Genomic DNA, 19357 nt, shown 5'->3' on the forward strand with positions numbered 1-19357 from the left:
AAGTCCGGTATCATTCTGATCAGCCTACACTGCACTCCAACTAAGGCCGAGATATCTTCCTACGGTGTGGTACCCAGAGCTGCTCATAGTACTCCAGGCATGGTGTAACCAGCGGTTTGGGCATTGTACAGTTGCAGGATAACTTCTGCCCTTGATAGTCTAGTTCCCTCGACACAAAAGGCCAACATTCCATTCCAAAGCACTGTGGTGAATTCTAGCACTACCTGAACATTATTTTGTTGCCTTGGATCGAACCCTTCCCGCTGCGCTGCCACTACACCAGCCAATTCCCAGCCCTAACCCACCACCAATACAAAGACTCCCTTGGCTTGAGGATCGGACCATTCCCCACCAGGCTCAAAGCAGTTGCAGATCCATTACCTGGAGCTGTGGCCTCCTGTGTGGTCACTGCCTGAGAGGAAAGCAAGCCTGTCACTTGGGCCGACTTTGAGGTGTTAATCCTGGCTTACTTTGTGTGGGATCAAAACTCCGCAACACACGAGGAAACTGAAACTCCTTGGTGTCCTGTCCAAAGCACTTCACTCTGCTCCCTGCTTTCTCTCTCCACCCCCCTTGCGTAACCCACCTCGTCAAGGTCAGGGTCGTTATATCCATATATGAGTGAACCCAAATGATATAGGCAGGCAATGTGCAGTAAAAAGAGCAGTTTAATCATGTTCTGCCTTGCACTCAGCCCACTATTTTAACCAGCAGAGTCACACGATACTTAGCACTTGCTATGTTCCCAGCTGATATTATAACTGGAGGGAAGATGCCAGATTGGAACCTTGGCTAAATAGACAGGGAAGTTTACTTTTTTTTTAAAGAATGGAGGAACAGATTAGTTTTAACAACAAAAAAAATTATTAAATGTGGAAAGTTGGATTATTATATAATACCCCTCCACTCTACCCCCCCCCCCCCCACCTCCCCCTTATTTTAACAGTTACACACAGGTTTTAGGATTATCAGATTAAGTACATCTTAATCTACAATGGTCCCACTCACAGAAAGTCCCTTTTAAGCACACAAGGTGACTGTGGGCAAATATACTCTCCGCTCTGAACCCAAGTTAATGTCTGTGGATTTTCCCTCGCAATCCCCCCAGATGATTGTCTTGTGTGCCTTTCTAAATGCCACCCCCAAAAACACACTTTAAAATCTTCTCTCATAATTATGCTATCACTTAACGGTTTGCATTCTGAAATCCAGAACAGGTTTTACAAATGATACTTTTAAACAAAGCTTCCACTCCACTTTTAAATGTGAATTTTGTCTTGACTGCTGTGCAAACTGCTCACAATTGCTTTAACTCTTCATTCCAAGACTGTATTAAAATGATATAAAAATGTTTCATCCATCTCTGAAATCTGCTGTCCCTAAATCTAGCTAAATCTAGTTACTGCAATTGTCTCTCTGACTCAGAACACTATTTACTCTTCCTTGAATTAATCTGAACAATACTTTAGCCTCTATTCTCTTAACTTCAGTTGCCTTAAACATTCTTTGTGTCCCAATTCCCTAGTTATCTGGATTGTACCTTGCTCCTTAGGAAGCTTGCATCTTTGGAACTCCCTTGTCCCGTCCAGCTTCTCCTGGCAGAGTTGGGAACTATTCTCTCCCCAGTGTCCTGTCTCCAACTGCCCACAAATTCAGCTATGTCTCTCCATGACAAAGCCCCAGTTGCTGAGCAACACCCACATGCTTACGCCTTTTATATATTCTTCACACCATAGTCCCTCTTAAGCACAATGGAAACACAGTTGGAACTTAACCAACTCCCACACCTTTATCCAGCATGAATCTAACTACTGTACCATTCCAGGTGCAGAAATATTAAATTAAACCCACTTAAAACAATACCTTATTCCTAATGTTTACCAATACAAATGTAAATCCCTTAAAACTACCTTTATTTGCCTAATGCACTCAAAGGCATCAAGTAGGGAACAGGAAGTCAGTAGATAGATTTCTGCTCTCCAGAAGTTATTCTGGACCCTTTGATCTGGTCCGGGAAGAATTTGTTTTGTTTTTTAAATAAGTAGGGATTAATGGTACCACATATTAGGAATCTGGTGCATGTACAGTCAGAAAATAAGATGTGGGTTTGTGCCTGTGGCCAAACGTACCGTTTCTGACTGCGGACAGGTCACTGACGGAAGGCCCAGGAGGTCCCAACAAAGAAAAATGATTAGTGGCGATACTCAGTCATTCTTTGACACTTCCCCAGGGTCAGTGGTAAAGTAACTGGTGAATTTCCTACCCTCTAGAGAATGATGCATGGGACTGGAAGGAAGGGGATCTTATTTTCCTTCAAGCTGAGTGTAAAAATAAAACCTTGGTGCTCCTGCAAGGGTGACATCCTGAGCTTTGTCAGATAGCACTGATTTACTGTGTTTTCTATCAGTCAACCAGAGACCGCACTCTGGACCAGCAGTGCACTGTGAGTCGTCCTGGTTTGGCCATGATAGCTGGAGCGCTCGCTGTCGAATTGATGGTTTCTATACTGCAACATGCTGAGGGGTAAGCTGCTGTTTTGGTGGAAGCTGAAATATTCCATTTTTAACAAAGTGTCTTTGTAATTGACGAGCTAGACCTGTAGACTGTGAAATGTGTGATTTCAGAGTATTCAGCCAAGTCTAATATACTTATTAAACCTGATGTTATCTGTTTCTCTAAACGTTAAATGTTGAACTGAGCTGCAGATGATTCAGTTAAAATATGTGATCACATCTGGTGACAGTTCCTTGTGTTGGTTGAGGGATATCCAAAGATGTTACCGTTTCGAGACTGGGTGACTCTTTTCAAAGCTTCTACACCTGCAGCACCTAACTTCATTCTTATCCATTCTCTATTCCCTTTATTTCTCATTTCAAACTACACCGAGATGGCTTCAGCTGCGACTTGTGACAAAGAACCATTATTTTTACATCTCTCCTTCCATTCTTCTGATCATTATACTAATGTGCTTTTTTCATTGCCTTTTCACCGGCCAATGGAAGCAATCTGTCACAATTTACCTTGTTCTAACCCTTCATAATCTTGGAGGTCAATGTCGGGTCACCCCTCAACTCCACTCCAGTGAAAACAGCCCAGCTATTCAAGTCTCTGTTCACCGCTGTAATCCCACATTCCTGGTAATTTCCTGAAGGATATATGCTGTAGCTTTGCCATTGCTTTCATATCCTTTTAGCAATAGGGGTCTCAAAACTACACAATACTCCAACTGTGACACAACAAAGAACATTTACTGTTTCAACATTACTTCCTTTCTTCTGCAATTATAGTCTCAAGATAGTAAACCAAGAAATTTGTTCCTTTTTAATTCATGCCCATACTCACTGTTGCTGTCACATTTAAGTACCTGCACATCGAGGTCTGGCTACTTCCTAGCATTGAGGACACATTCCCGATCCTTATTGTTACATGTATTCAACAAAATTTGGGTTTGGCCCCATAGTTCCTATGTTAATAATTTCCACTAGTTTTCCGTACAATTTGCAGATAGATTAAATCCACAATTTTCATACTTGTTACCTACTTTTTTTTCCTAAATGAGAAAGCTTTTAGGTAATAGTCTTATCAGTACCATTTATTAACTTTGCAGTGGGTATGCAGTAGCCAGCAGCAGTGATGACCGGCTGAATGAGCCTCCGACATGTCTTGGACTTGTCCCCCATCAGGTGAGTAATCTTGCAGTCTACCGTTTTGACACAGTATGTCGGGGCAGGCGTCTTATGCCATCTTTTGCAACAATGGGCTTTTGTGGAAACTTCATCTATTTTTTTTTTAAATGGCTCAGGCATAGTGTGCATTTTAAGCCCAATTGCTGAACCATTGCCAATCCAAGATAGCCATCGATACCCATCTGCACACTTGTCCACACGTGCAGAAAACCATTGACGGATTTTGTCCTTCCAAACTTGGCTTGTGTTAGTGGCTATTCTTAACGAATAAAACACCATTGTAAATTCATGAGGCATGATCAATGAAATGAGTGGACAACTGCAGTCACACAGATAAGAAATCAAAATCTAAATGGGTTCCCACAGAGACTAGTTTTAATGTAGATTAATGCTATTCCAGCCTGTTAAACGTTCCACAACATTACACACCTTATGCTGCAGATTGTTCCTTAGTCTGCTCCGCACTCCCAATTGCCTGATGTAATTGTCCAGCAGTGAAACAAGAGAAAGGGCAAAATACAGAAGGCATGACCTATAAATGGAAAGTGTTGGGACAGAATGACCAGATCCCGCAACATTTGTGGAGAAGCCTGGGTCAACGGGTCAGAGCACTGAACTGCGTCTGGAACTGAAAGGTAAATCCTCATTTCCTCACCAGTTCCTTGCAGTTTATTTTCCTTTATTTCTTTCCTGGCTGCTGCCCACCCCGCCACTACCAATGACATCATGTGTAAAGATTTCAACTGCTCGTGCACCATGTTAGCAAGTGCAACCGTATGAAGTGATCTGTATTTAGTTAACAGGCTCAGGAGTTGGCAATTAACTCCCGTGAGCATGTTCCATTGTTCAGTTATGTCATGGCTGATCGGCACCCGAGTTCCATTTATCCATTTTTTTTACCCATATCCCTCAATACCCTTTCTGGCCTATCGACTTTAGCCTCGTTAACTTCAGTTGGCTCAACAACAGAATTCTTTTGAGAGAACCAGTTACAGATTTCCACCAGCCTTTGTGCGGGGAAAAGTGCTCCCTGATTTTCTTTCTGGATATCCTACCTCTAATTTAAGATTACACCCTCCTGTTCTAGATCTGCCACCAGTGGAAATAATTAATCTAACCTCTTCTCATAATTTAACTCTTCAAGCCCTGACTAATGTGCACTGAGGCTCTGTGTCCAAAGCTGAACAAAGTACTCCGGAATGAGTCCAACGAAGGTTCTTTGCAACAGAAACATCACTTCCTCCTACAGGAAGTCCTCGGACTTGCGCCACAGTTGGTTCCTAAAATCCACGTCAGTCGGAACCGATTTTCTCACGGGAACAATAGTATAAATGGGGGGTTGGTCCAAGGCCGGAAGCCACTTATGGGTGCCCGGCGGTGTTAAATGTGCTCAATTCTTTCCCTGTCAGGTCGCTGAGGTGATTATTGGTGCCTGCACACCTCATTGCAGGTTAGTGTGGGGGATATAATGAAGCCATTCAATCACTGTCAGTGCCTGTTTAACCTTGAACCTCTGCGAGTCTGAGCGCATGTTAAATACAACAAAGTGTATTAATGCACAAAAATTACAACTGTGCCAAAAAGACTTAACAGAATAAAACGCTCATTTCCAACCTAATAATGACAGTTCGCGTGTCCAGGCACGGAACATCAATGCGCACGTATGAACATGTTGGCATGGTGTCGTAAAGTCAAAATGTCAGTTAATGAAATGAAAATGAAATGAAAATTGCTTTATTGTCACGAGTAGGCTTCAATGAAGTTACTGTGAAAAGCCCCTAGTCGCCACATTTCGGCGCCTGTCCGGGGAGGCTGGTACGGGAATCGAACTGTGCTGCTGGCCTGCTTGGTCTGCTTTAAAAGCCAGCGATTTAGCTGAGTGAGCTAAACCAGCCCCCGTATAAACATTGTAATTGCTGTTCGTCGTAACTTGAACACCGTAAAGTCGAGCACAGCCTTTATCTGTATTCGAGCCTCCTTGAGTTAAAGGAGATTCCATTACCCTTTTTTCATTTTTAAAAAAAATATGCCTGTGCACTACCTTTTTGTGACTTACGTACCTGGATATCCAAATTTGTTTCCTCCTGTTCAGTCCTTGACGCCTCACCGTGTAAAGAAATGTTTTTGATTTGTCTTTCTTGGATCCAAAGTGAAGAACCTGGCACTTTTCACGTATGAAGGCCGTCTGCCATAGCTTTGACCATTCTTTGTCCCTTCATACACAACTCACTTGTGACTGCTAACTTGGCGTCATCTGCTAACTTTGATCTATTAATCTTCATTAATTCATCCAAGTCCTTAGTAAAACACTGAAGCCCCGGTCCAATCGCCAGGAGCACTGTTGCTGCCATTCAGAACACAACCTGCTTATTCCTATTCTCCGTCCCCCTGCTCCCAACTAATAATCAGCCCATGTCACAAAGTTGCCTCCAATTCCTCGCGCTCTCTTCGTTAATCTCTTGTGCGGAATCTCATCAAATGCTTTCTTAAAGTCCATTTACACAACATCCATAAGATGTTCCTGTGTCGATCTTAATACTGACATCCCCATAAAACTAGAATGGTAAGACATGCTGTCCTTTCACAAATCCCACATTCTCTTTGATCAGGTTGGACTTCACAGAATGATTACAGCCCAGAAGGTGGCCATTTGGTCCATCATGTCTTTGCTGACTTTCCAAATGCTCAGTCATTCTATACCCAGCTGATAGATCCTGGTAACACCCCCATGTTGAATTGACAGGCCTATAATAAACAGGAATATAATTGTGCATTTTATACTGCCCGGTAACTTGTTTGTGTTTCGACGTCCCCAGTTTTTCAATTGTTCAAAGGAAATTATGAATACTAATTTTTAGTGCTGATTTCTCTGTTATTCCTCCCCGGATGCCAGAAATTTTGCAATGTTTTTTCCATCCCACTTTTGAGAGCCTTAGTTTGGGAGAGACGTCAAAGCCATGGAGGTCATGCAGCAGCATTTTACTGAGGCGATACCATTTACATTTTTTAATCTGCATTTTGCAGCCTGGGGGACTTCACAAAGACATGGGGCGCAATCCGTACAATTTGACCTGTGTTCCTGGCTTGCCAGTCAAATAATATCTACCCTACGATGTTTAACAGACAAATATAGTTAAAAGAGATTAAAGAACAGGTTGAGGTTCTGACAACTGATGGGGATTGGGGTGGGGGGGGGGGGCAGAGATATATCCAGGAGTACAGTTTTATGAAAGTGTTTTTTATGATGTGACATCCCCATCGAAATGTTGTCTCCTTTTCCTCCCGCTTTCTAAATGGTCTTTCCACGCACTCATGGGCCGAATGGCCTCCTTCTGCACTGTAAATTCTATGATAACCATTGTAGCCGAGATACGTGCTGGATAGGCAGGCTTATATCAATACAACTCTGCAACCTGCCACCACAAAATCCACCACACTGTTAAGAGGCGATTCCTCCTTTCAGCCTTTTCTCTGATGGGAAGCAATTGTCCGCCACTGTGTTCCTATGGCAACCTGGTTGAAATCGGAGACTCGTCATGTGCATAATTATGGGCATGTACCCAACTCCCTCTGCTGTGTGGCACGGTGCGATGGTGATTGACCTTGTTATGCTGCTAAATGGCTGGATGCAAGCTCTTCCAGCCAGGTGTGACCAGAGCTAAAAGTCAAAGAAGAAAATTATTCGCAGGTACACAGAGGGTTATTGATGTTCTTGGCCAAAGCCTGCCCAACTCCCTTCCTTTGTTTTTGATTTTCAGTTCATGAAAATGACCCTCGGCACTAATAAATGTTATTTTGTTCTTAATTAATTTTTTTATAGCTTAGTGTTCTGCTGTCGCTGTTGAAACAGCAGGATCATTGAAAATTATTTGGAGGGAACGGGATTGGGTTTGATGCCTTGGATGGTAGTAACAGTTCATGACGCCAGGTGGTGCCACAATCAAACGGATATATTTGTTGCTGGCAGAATCAAAAAGCAGTCAGTCCCCGCTGAAGAAACAAAAATGGTTTCATTCCGTGCATTCATTACAGTTTCTTGAAGTTAAAAATTGAATTTTGGTCATGCATTATGCACCACAATTATTGCTGAGGTGAATACAGAATTGGAATTGGATTGTGGGATATAAATCTCACACTGCCCACCAGACTCTGCACAAACCGACTTAATGGCATCTGCAGTTGCTATTTTTAAATGAGGGGATAGGTGGCAGATTCGGTTCAATGTTCAAAAGAAAACGTTCTACATTTGGCGCGATTTAACAGAGTCCCATGTCGGACGAGTTTAGCCGGGTGTTTCCCGGCGCTTGCAGCACCGAGAACGACCGTGCTATTAAATGGGACTCTGCTTCATTTCCGGGCCTCGGCGAGGAACGCCCCACCGAGGCTGCACTTCGACTCACTTCCTGCACTGACGGGCTCCGCTCACCAGTGCAGGAGGAGATCGGCCACCCCGATATCAGAACCCCTTCCCCAACTTACCTTGGGCCCCGCCGTACCACACCTCGTAAGGGCAGTGCAACCCCAGTCCCGATCCCCGGTGAGGGCAAAATGCTACCAGGCACCTTGGCACCCTGATTGGCAGGATGTGACTAGTGGTGTTCTGCGTGGATCTCTATTGGAGTCTCAACTGTTCACGGTCATTAATTATTGCTAACTTAAATGATGGGTTGGAAAGCTCAAATCCAAATTTTCTTATGATATGATAGGTGGGAGGGTAAGTGTTGTCGATAGAGGCATAAAATTGCAAGAGGTATAAATAAAATAAGTGAATAGATCATTAAAGTGTCACGAACAAGTACAGAAAATAATCAAAAAGACTAATGGAATGCTGACATATATATTTAGAGGATTTGAATACAGCATGCAGCAGTCATGCTCCAGCTATTTAAAGCATGGAGTACTTATAAACATGATACTTGGGAGCAGGAGTAGGCCATTTGGCCCTTCGCGCCTGCTCTGCCGTGGCGAATCCGGTTCTGGTCTCAACTCCCGATTTCCTGCCTGCTTCCCATAATTCTTGACCCCTATTGTCTCAAAAATCTATCTGTCTGACTCGTCCTTAAATAAATTCAAACACCCACCTCCACTGCCCTCTGGGGAAGGGGATTCCACAGACTATCCACCGTCTGAGAGAAAACATTTCCCCTCGGCTCCATCTTAAAAGGGAGGCCTCATTATTACACTGTGTATTTAGTTCTTTAAAAGCAGGAACATTAAAGTATATGATGAGCAAGGAGAAAGGTGGGATTAGATAAGCTGGCTCATGTGGAGAAAAATACCAGCACTGGCCAAGTTGATCCTGATGTTTAGATCATTACCTGTGCCTGTGGACCTTGCAACTGGCCATCCGATAAAGAACTGTGACCACTTTTACATTTCTCGCTCTTTTTAGATCCGTGGCTTTTTGTCAAGGTTTGACAATGTCCTTCCAGCAAGTTTAGCATTTGACAAGTGCACAGCATGCTCGCCAGTGGTAAGTTTCTTCAGCCCTAGACTTGTAGCGAAAAAGTTTCAAAGCAACAAAAGCTGACTTTTAAATGTTTCGTTTCAGCAACCATTTTAGATATAATTGCTTCTAGTTTTGAAACCAGCTTACATGTTTTGAAATTCTCCTTTCATATTATCACTGTAATGTTTTTGTTCAAGGTTGCAGGAGGGCAGGGTTTCGCTGTTTTGTAAAATCCCGAAGCACCACATTCGAGCTGAACGAGAGACCTTCTCCCAGGTCACTGTAACCAGCCACAAAGCCGTTGAGCTGCTGTACTGTTTGTATAAAGCTGTGACTTAACACCACATTAAAACATTAGTTGAGTTTTACTTTTGTAGGCGACTGTCCAGAGAATAATGTGCTTTACTCCAGTCTTTACCGTGGGACCGTGCCATTTACACTGTGTCAGCCTGTTTGAACGATTAATGCTTTGTGCAATTGTAAACATTTAGATTTGCTGCAAAGGAATATCTTAAAATAGATTTTGTTATTGGAGAAAGATGGAGCACATGCTACTTGAATGTTTCAGTAAACCAATAGCCCGCTCAAACTGGTGGTGACGTCATCAGTATGCCACGGTTCTTCGTGATCTTGTTCCAACTAGGAACATGAATACACAGCATTTTGTAAATTAAGCTTTATCTAATTGATTATATTTTGTTTCATAAGTCCCCATAATCAGAGTGTGTAAACTCTCCATTAAAGCTCCATGAGCTTGGGTTTTCTTTCTCGCCCCATTGCCGTTCTTTGGCAGACCTGGGGAGAGGTGAAAGGTTATTTGACATTTGACTGCAGTCCTACCTCTGTAGCCACAGCAACAAACTGCCCAGTGCCTTCAGCAACTCATCAGGCTCAGTAAATATCCTTTGTTAAGGCTGGGTCCCTGATCGCCGCCTCTAGGATATCAACTGGTCCTTGAATTAGCTTACTCATTTTCCTCCTAAGCCACCTGCTTTTCTCATTAGTTTGCCGTGTTTCCCTTCTCTCAAAGTCGCTGTCTGCAGTGTCCTATGGAATGGACATGAGAGTGATGGTGCTTGAAAGCGGAAGAATGAATCATCGCATCTTCAGCTGGGCTTTCTAGGTACAACTCCTTGGAGCTCCACTCTGGATTACTTGACAGACCTAAAGAGACAAATGGGGCAAAGATTAAAATATAATTTTGGTGGCAGTGGCATGTTGGGTCCAGTTCTCTCCAATATCAACAGAAGTTGTCGCCTCACTTTTGTGGTCGCAGTGATTAAGGCAGAAAGTGAGGGAGTAGGTCATGAAAAACCAGGTTAGGAAAAGGTAGCCAAATACCCTCCGCTCAGGCCAGGCCACCAGCTTTCCCTATATTGTACATGCTATAGATTGGTCGGGTATCTCTTTGAAAGCCATGGAAGCAGGGATGTTCTCTCCCAATCAGGCACTTTGCTACTTCAGGAAGACGAGAAGGGGTAAATAATGGGCATTGACACAGTGGTAAGAACCTGATCAAGACACCAAAACATTTGATTGCTTCCATGATTGCTTGAGAGATGGATTGAGCAAGCTCCTGCGAGTGGTTTACTCCCCATGACCTGAAAAAGTGAACTGCTGGCCTTTGAGACCTGCAGCATTATTTACTTACCCTTAATGGATGAGCTACCAATCCCAGGCAATACACACATCAGCAATTCAGCCAGCGGATGCTAATGAAGCTGAACCCAGAATCTCATCCAGGCTGACTGCTTGCTGCTTGTCTGTATTACTATACATGCTGCATCCAGCTGCTGCCAATTCAAAGATAGTGCACAAAAGTCACCACAACATGAATCGATGCTGTATAAAACAGAGCATTTAGCAGCTGAGCCAGCGGGGTATTCCAATTGAAGTTTATCCAAATGTGGACTTTAGCAAGTCTGATTAGATTTGTATTTTTTAGTTGAGACTCACAGCTATATGGTAATAATTATAATTAATGTTGGCGTGCTGTACAGGTTGTAAAAATTCCAGAAACTAGGACCAAATAAGCTTTGGGGAAAGAAAAGTTGGGTTAAATGTCAGACTGAGGCATGATGCTTACGCCTTAAAATTGTTAAATCCACATAATCTGTGTCAGATGCGATTTCAAATATAAATGATAAGTTATAAATTTAATTCCTCTGATTTTGGACTGCAGGATGCTCCCTGTCTGGAGTGACTGTAACAGCAACTTATTTGATCGAGGTGAATAAGGCTCTGTGAAAATGAATCTGTTTTAAAATCCATTGTTGAACTCATTCGCTACCTGAATACTGTCAGCTAATGAAATGGGCATATCTGTCTCTCTAATTCTTCAATCCTCTAAATCTGGCCTCATGAGCACCCTGATTTTAATCGCTCGCCACTTTCTGTTTCGGCACCTTCAGTTGCCTGGGCCCTAAGCTCCAGAATTGGCTCTTACAGCTCTTTGCCTCATTACCATTCTTTCTTCCCTCAATAAGAAGTCTTACAACACCAGGTTAAAGTCCAACAGGTTTGTTTCAAACACGAGCTTTCGGAGCACGGCTCCTTCTTCAGGTGAATGGAAAGGCTTGTTCCAGAAATGTTTATATAGACACAGTCAGAGATGCCCCGGAATGCGAGCACCTGCAGGCAATCAAATCATCAAAGATGCAGAGAGAGAGGTAACTCCAGGTTAAAGAGGTCACCTCTTTAACCTGGAGTTACCTCTCTCTCTGCATCTTTGATGATTTGATTGCCTGCAGGTGCTCGCATTCCGGGGCATCTCTGACTGTGTCTATATAAACATTTCTGGAACAAGCCTTTCCATTCACCTGAAGAAGGAGCCGTGCTCCGAAAGCTCGTGTTTGAAACAAACCTGTTGGACTTTAACCTGGTGTTGTAAGACTTCTTACTGTGCTCACCCCAGTCCAACGCCGGCATCTCCACATCATTCTTCCCTCAAGACACTCCTTAAAACCTACCTCTTTGGCCAAACTTTTGGTCATCCGACTTGCTGTCTCCTTATGTGGCTCAATGTTATATTCTGTTTTAAAACACTCCTGCAAAGTGCCTTAGGATGTTTCATTACGTTGAATGTGCTGCATAAATATAAGTTGTTGTTGCAAATGTATTTGTAGAAAATCTGCCAACTTGCATCATTTGTACTCCAGTGACCTGCTGTCTTTTAGTTATACCTTTGTATAACGTAATGCAGAAAGTTGTCCAGAAAAAAATTACTTGCCGGGCCTTTCGGTGGGAGGTTGCAGCCTGTGCTGGGCGGGGTTGACCCTAGCCATCGTTCACCAGCTGGATTCACTCGTAGAATGGCAATTTGGGTGGTATGCAAGAAGGTTGCTGGTGCCCTTGGGATGATGACCAAACCTGATTTGCACCATGGATGGAAACAAATGGATCAAGAGAATAGACCCTCCTTAACCAGGCGGTTAACCTTTTCTGTTGCATATTTGGCATTTTGTGCACCTGGATTCACTATTGGTGATGTGTAATTTGAGCAACTTGACTAATGATTCTGGATCGCTAGTTTTACTTTAAGTGTGGGGTTCGAATCCTCATTCCCAGGGTGTCAGTGATACCACTCCAGCCTCTGTCAGAGGTTAAGAGTTTGTAGACTTTTCCACATAATTGTGGCTGACGCTAATGCAGAATCGAGGGAGAGTTTAACCGGTAACATTTATAACATTCTGTGATTATTTAATTAAGGCAAGTTTCCCGTGCTCTGGGTTTCAGGCAGGCGCAGTTGGTGGGGGTGCATATGGGGGTGGCGTCTTTTTGGGTGAAACACCCTTGCGGGCCTGAAGTTGCAACCGGGATATTTGAACCTCCATCTGCGTGCTGCTCGTTAGCCGTCAAGGCATAACAGGCAGAACATAGGAGCCAGGTTGGTGGGCGGGAGAGGAAGTTTGGTATAACTGGAGGCTTTTGGCCGGCACAAAGGGAAATTAATGGAAGAGCTTTCGGAGTAAGGGAGACCACAACCTTTCTCGTGAGGCGCATTCATTCCGACTGGCCCACAAAGGAACGTTTTGGAGGAGGGTCTCTGCTGTCTGCAGACCTAATTCAGTCCAGTCGGAAAGCTAAAGCAGCTTCTCCAGTCATGCTCCAGCTAAATATGTGATTGGGTTATTTTTGACGTAATAGGGCCATGGTTCATATAAACTCATATGAGGCCATCTCATGTTTTAGGCATGCTCTTCATCTGTCTGCATGAATCCAACAGGTTAAAATAGGAAATGACATGAAAGGTTCAAATGGCTGAGTTACATGCCTGTTTTTAACAGCCCACCAGCCCGATTTTTGCGGGGCAATTAGGCTGAGCCCTATTGTAGCAGCTAATTAAACTTATTGGTTAGAAACCCTTTATACCTCTGATGAGAATAGGGACTAGAAAGTTGATTTGTTTAATATTCTTTCATGGGATGTGGGCGTCGCTGCTAAGGCCAGGATTTGATGCCATTCCCTTGTCTGTCTAGGCTTTTTCCGAGGGCAGTTAAGAGTCAGCCACATTGCTGTTGGTCTGGAGTCACATATAGGCCAGACCAGGTAAGGGCGGCAGATTTCCTTCCCTGAAGGAAAGATGTGATTTTAAGATGATTGACAATGGTTTCATGGTCATCCTTTGACTTTTAATTCCAAATTTTTATTTATTTCAAATCTCCGTGGTGGTGGGAATTGGACGCAGGTCCCTAGAGCATTAGTGTGGGTCTCTGCCTTATTGACCAGTGACAATACGACTATGCCACCACCTCCCCTGGATTGTGGCCAATCAGACCTATGAATTATCGTGAGCAAAAAGATGCAGGGAAACAAGGTTTTTAAAAAATCTATACATTGAATAAACTCCTAATTCATTCCTTTGCAGAATCCTAAAACCGCGGAACTCATTACCCCACTCGGCCTCTTTCTTTTCCTAAATTCCTCGGGCTTTAAAACATTACTTTGGGATCACTCGATTACTACTGACAATTGACTTTTTCTTTATTCAAACTGGCTAATGTTGCGACATTTATGGACTGTTTTATGTTGGTTTCTCAATAAAGCAAAACTTTCCACTGAGAACATTTTACTGTTCGTCCATTTGAAAATGTAACCTATTGCTCAGCAAAGCACAATTTACTGGATGAAACTGGACTTTTATAAATATGTAACCAGTCTAATGGAAACCGATACATTCATGAGATTTGTTTTAATTTTTGAATGGCAGAACTGGCTTTAGCCAGGTTGATGAACTGTCTAAGTTGTATGTTCTTTTGCAATTAAATGAGACCTGATTTTTTGTCCAGACAAAAATGTTACAATGTATGAACAAATTTGAAATGACTATCATTGAATTATTTGAATTAGTGATGTGCTTGTAGTTCAGCTTGAAGCATTATTTCATTATTTTGAGAAGGGGGATAACAGAATTACATAACACAGACAGCTAAAGCAATGAAAGACCATTGTTTCCTTTGTAGATTACACCTTTCCTCACTGTGCCACTGTACTGCTGCCTCACAGTGCCAGGGACCAGGGTTCAATTCCGACCTTGGCTGACTGTGTGGAGTCTGCACATTCTCTCCGTGTCTGTGTGGGTTTCCTCTGGGTGCTGCAGTTTCCTCCCACAGTTCAAAGATGTGCAGGTTAGGTGGATTGGCCATGCTGAATTGCCCCTTAGTGTCCAAAGGTTAGACGGAGGTACTGGGTTATGGGAATGGGGCGGGGGAGTGGGCCTAGGTAGGGTGCTAGGTAGAGTGCTCTTTCAGAGGGTCCGTGCAGACTCGATGAGCCGAATGGTCTCCTTCTGCACTGTTGGGGTTCGGTTCTAATCTATGCATCACCTTCACCTTTGTCAATTAAATCTTCTAAAAGAAACATTTTTGTAAACCCACACCGTGCTAATGCGATAGGAATCTGGTCCTGTAGGTAGATGCCATTGATAGCCTCATGAATCAGTGCAAGAACTGGCACTTGGTTTAGCTCATACATCATACTGGTTGATGGAATATATGTCCAATTCAGAAGAGATGGCAATCTCTTCAAACTGGGATGACTGAAATTCTGGACTTGGGTATCGTAGATGACACATGAATTGCTGTGGACTGTGCCCTCGTGTCACACTGTGAGCATGGCCTTCAGAGGATACAGAATACAATCGACAGTAGGGTCCATGGTTCTGTTTGACACAATTAACTATGCACTTTGGGATCCAAATTAGAAAAATGGTAAACACGCTGAATAATCCTTCCCAAAATAAGCGTTTCTCACTGAAGAGTTTGACCCAGACAATAAAAGAGTAACTCTGTGTATTGAAAGCCAAACCGTAGACATCTGATACATTTGCATTGACAAGACTGTATGTGTTTGAGGGAGCATTGTGCATGAGGTTTCAGCATATTGTTAGCTGATACTCTGTAGGGAAAACAGAGAAGCAGATGGCCAGAGGTGCTGCGTTGGTGAGTTTTGGAGCAGGCTGCTCTCCTCTGCTGCTATAGGTTTGCTAGTTCTCCTCGACAAAAGGTTTTTAATAGTTATATTCCAGCATTGTGCGTTCTCCTATTTATTCTGCTAATTTTATTGTCATCTTTGTCTGTTTTCAGGTCCTTGACCACTTTGAAAAAGATGGTTTTCAGTTCCTAGCTAATGTATTCAACTCTTCTCATTCTTTCCTGGAAGATCTTACAGGGCTGACTCTTCTGCACCAAGAGACACAGGCTGCTGAGGTAATTACTTTATCCATCATGTTCTTGATGTATTCCTTCCTTATGTGGAGAACCATCATTTTTCTGGCTCATTTTGGTAAATTGCATAATTCAGAATTTAAAGCAAAGGGTTTCAATTTGTATTACTGCTGAAGTGGCTTTTTGCTGGTAGACACTGCACAAGAACTAAACTTTCAACCAGAAGAACCCAGTTTTGTAACATATTCCGAGATAAGGATTTCTTTAGTGTTTATGTTCAGAAAATTTTAATATGACATTTGTAAAAATAGAAGTTGGACAGCAGGTCATCTTGACATCTCTTACGCCAGTGGAACTATCGCGTTTTCTTGCGTAAAGGCTGGGCAGACAAAACTTTGTTTGGAATTAACGTTTTATTAACTTGCACAGCAAAGCACTCCGGGAGCACCTGATATTGCAATGTGCCATGTTAGTAAGTGTCAAGACACAGGTCATTTACAAAGTGAGTTGGCTTTAATGAGCATGCCAACCTCTGGATCGATATCCAGGACCCTCCTGATAGAAGGGGAAAACATCTGAATATTATCGACTACCTACTTTACGCTTGTGGCCGAGAGAGAGAGAGTGAAAGAGAGCATGCCTCACTGGGCCTGGTTAGGGGAACAAAATGGCCTATTTGGACCTATCTCTGTGCATATGGTGGAATGAGAATATTGTGTGTCCGAAGATGGGATGGGGGAGGGGCTGATTTTGGTCTGCATAGTTTTGTTTCTTACTGATATGACTGAAGTGACGCACACGTAAAGCAAGTGAAGGGGCTTTTCGTGGTAACTTCATTGCAGTGTTTTTTTTTTTTAATTTAGATGACCCAATTATTTTTTCTATTAAGGGGCAATTTAGCGTGGCCAATCCACCTACTCTGCACATTTTTGGGTTGTGGGGGCGAAACCCACGCAGACACGGGGAGAATGTGCAAACTCCACACGGACAGTGACCCAGAGCCGGGATCGAACCTGGGACCTCAGCGCCGTGAGGCGGTTATGCTAGCCACTAGGCCACCGTGCTGCCCTCTCATTGCAGTGTTAACGTAAGCCCACTTGTGACAATACGGATTCTTTTTTTAAAAAAGTGAAGTAGGTGATCCCGGCTCCGGGTCACTGTCCGTGTGGAGTTTGCACATTCCCCCTGTGTCTGCGTGGGTCTCACCCCCACAACCCAAAAAGATGTGCAGGGTAGGTGAATTGGCCACGCTAAATTGCCCCTTAACTGGGAAAAAAAATAATTGGAGACTCTAAATTTATTTTCAAAAAGTGAAGTAGGTGGTTGCTGATCGCACACAGCATTGACCGAGAGAGCAGTGGGTTACCTCTGCATCCAAAGTGTTAATATTGTATTTGTTTTTATCGTTTGAAGTTGATGATTAATCAACTTCTATTAATATATGAATGATTAAACATCTCTATAACTTGTTAGAAAAATTTTAGCATGTATTAATTGTATTCAATCTAATTCATTGGGTCCATGGTTAGTGAACACGCCCGATTTCAACCCTGGGCCGACTGATATGAAGGAGGGCCACGCATGCAGCCCACTCACTAGACTAGGTTGCCTGCACTGGACTAGAGAGACCAAGTATGGGTGGAGAGAGAGTCAAATAATACAGTGGCAGTGCGCAGACCACAGGTTAAATGTGTTTAGAGTCAGCTTGTCGCCTATGTTACTGTTTAGCTTCATGTAATAAGTAACATCATCTTCTTTAAAAAGATTTTTTGCTTGCAAGTTAGAGTGGCTCACTAAGCTGGGTTGATTTTCTACACTCTGAACTACATCTGGTTTTAATTGAATCTTAGAGGAACAACTTATGTATTTTAGACAAATGTTAGAGGCTGGTTTACAGCTTCATCAAGTTTCAGAAGACTGGTAAACTTGATCTGTGTCATACATCACTGGGGCCAGTGTAAGACATTTGGGAAACAGCCCCTTCTATAATATAATGCCGCAATAGCAGTTCTACAATCCATAATGCGATGGAGTTGCTAAATAGCTACTCAAATTTTAACAAAGCTGCTGTTCATCAGGCATTTCCATACCCCTAAGTACACACAGACCCATGCATCCTGCATTTCCACACACCTATGTACACACAAACCCATACATCCTGCATTTCCATACCCATATGTACACATAGACCAATACACCCTGCATTTCCATTCCCCTGTGTGTACACAGACCCAAACATGGTACAGTTCCATACCCCTAAACACACACAGACCCATACATCTTATATTTCTATACCCTATGTCCTCACAGACCAATATATCCTGCATTTCCATACCCATATGTACATACACACCCATACACCCTGCGTTTCCATACCCCTGTGTACACACACACCCATACATCCTGCATTTCCATATCAATATACACCACAATCATGTGGGAGTCCCAGGTTTTTGCTCGATGCTTTTAAGTCTGTTGCCACATTGCTGTTCCTTTCTCTGCACGGTAGCACAATGGTTAGCACTGTTGCTTCACAGCCCCAGGGACCCGGGTTCGATTCCCTGCTTGGGTCACTGACTGTGCGAAGCCTGTATGCTCTCCTCGTGTCTGCGTGGGTTTCCTCTGGATGCTCCCGTTTCCTCCCACAAGTCCCAAAACTCGTGCTGTTAGGTGAATTGGACATTCTGAATTCTCCCTCAGTGTACCTGAACAAGTGCCGGAATGTGATGACTAGGGGATTTTCACAGTAACCTCATTGCAGTATTAATGTGAGCCTACTTGTGACACTAATAAATATTATTATTATTGTGCCACTTACTCTAAGCAGAAATTCACTGTATTTGCCCAGGTGTATTGAAGTCAGTTGCACTTACTGATTTTTAACCAATGACGTGACCATGTGAACATTGCTGTGCATGAGTTGCTTTGATGGGTGGAAACAGTGGGCCATATTTTACAGTTGCAGGGCAGCAAACAGTCTTGCCCTTTCCGGTTTAACAGAGATGATATATTGTGCTGTGGTTGCTGAAAATACAAGCCAAAAATCAAGTCACAGTGAGGGGCATCTGGGGTCTGAATTAACAGGCAATTATTTAACTCCTTAAACAATCAAATTGAAGGGCTGTTAAATTAACAGCATGAAGACTGCAAAGGAAGTGAAATCAATGTCAAATAAGGTACCGAAAGAGTAATCGAGGGACTGAAACATTGGATTTAAAGAGAAAGAAAAATGTAGTCGAAGGAAAAGCTTAAACTAAATTTTACATGCGTAAACAATTAAACCTGAAGAAATGTGAATCCGCACTTGTAATAGTTAACTTCCAGTACCAGAGAGGTTGGGCGCGATTCTCCGCTCCCCAGGCCGGGTAGGAGAATCGCGGGAGGGCCGCTCTGGCACCCCCCGCGATTCTCCCCCCCCCCCCCCCCCCAACCCCCCAAAATGGCGTGTCACGTTTTGCCGCGATTCTCCGGCCTGGATGGAGCGAGCAGCCTGTCGTTCCCGACCTGTTCACGCCGGCGGCGGCCACACCTGGTTGCCGCCGGCGTGAACATAGCGC

The 19357-nt window shown here is 43.3% G+C and overlaps 1 protein-coding gene across 1 annotated transcript in view; it reads left to right on the forward strand.

The window, feature by feature from the left end:
* Positions 1-19357, forward strand: part of atg7 (ATG7 autophagy related 7 homolog (S. cerevisiae)) — a 171412-nt gene that overhangs the window by 71867 nt on the left and 80188 nt on the right. The window contains exons 14-17 of the mRNA XM_038812655.1: positions 2408-2523; positions 3608-3683; positions 9079-9159; positions 15720-15842. Of these exons, the coding sequence (XP_038668583.1) occupies positions 2408-2523; positions 3608-3683; positions 9079-9159; positions 15720-15842 (396 nt within the window). The remainder of the gene's footprint in view (positions 1-2407; positions 2524-3607; positions 3684-9078; positions 9160-15719; positions 15843-19357) is intronic.

This window comes from Scyliorhinus canicula, chromosome 11, assembly GCF_902713615.1.
Source record: "Scyliorhinus canicula chromosome 11, sScyCan1.1, whole genome shotgun sequence".
In the NCBI taxonomy this organism is placed as follows: Eukaryota; Metazoa; Chordata; class Chondrichthyes; order Carcharhiniformes; family Scyliorhinidae; genus Scyliorhinus; species Scyliorhinus canicula.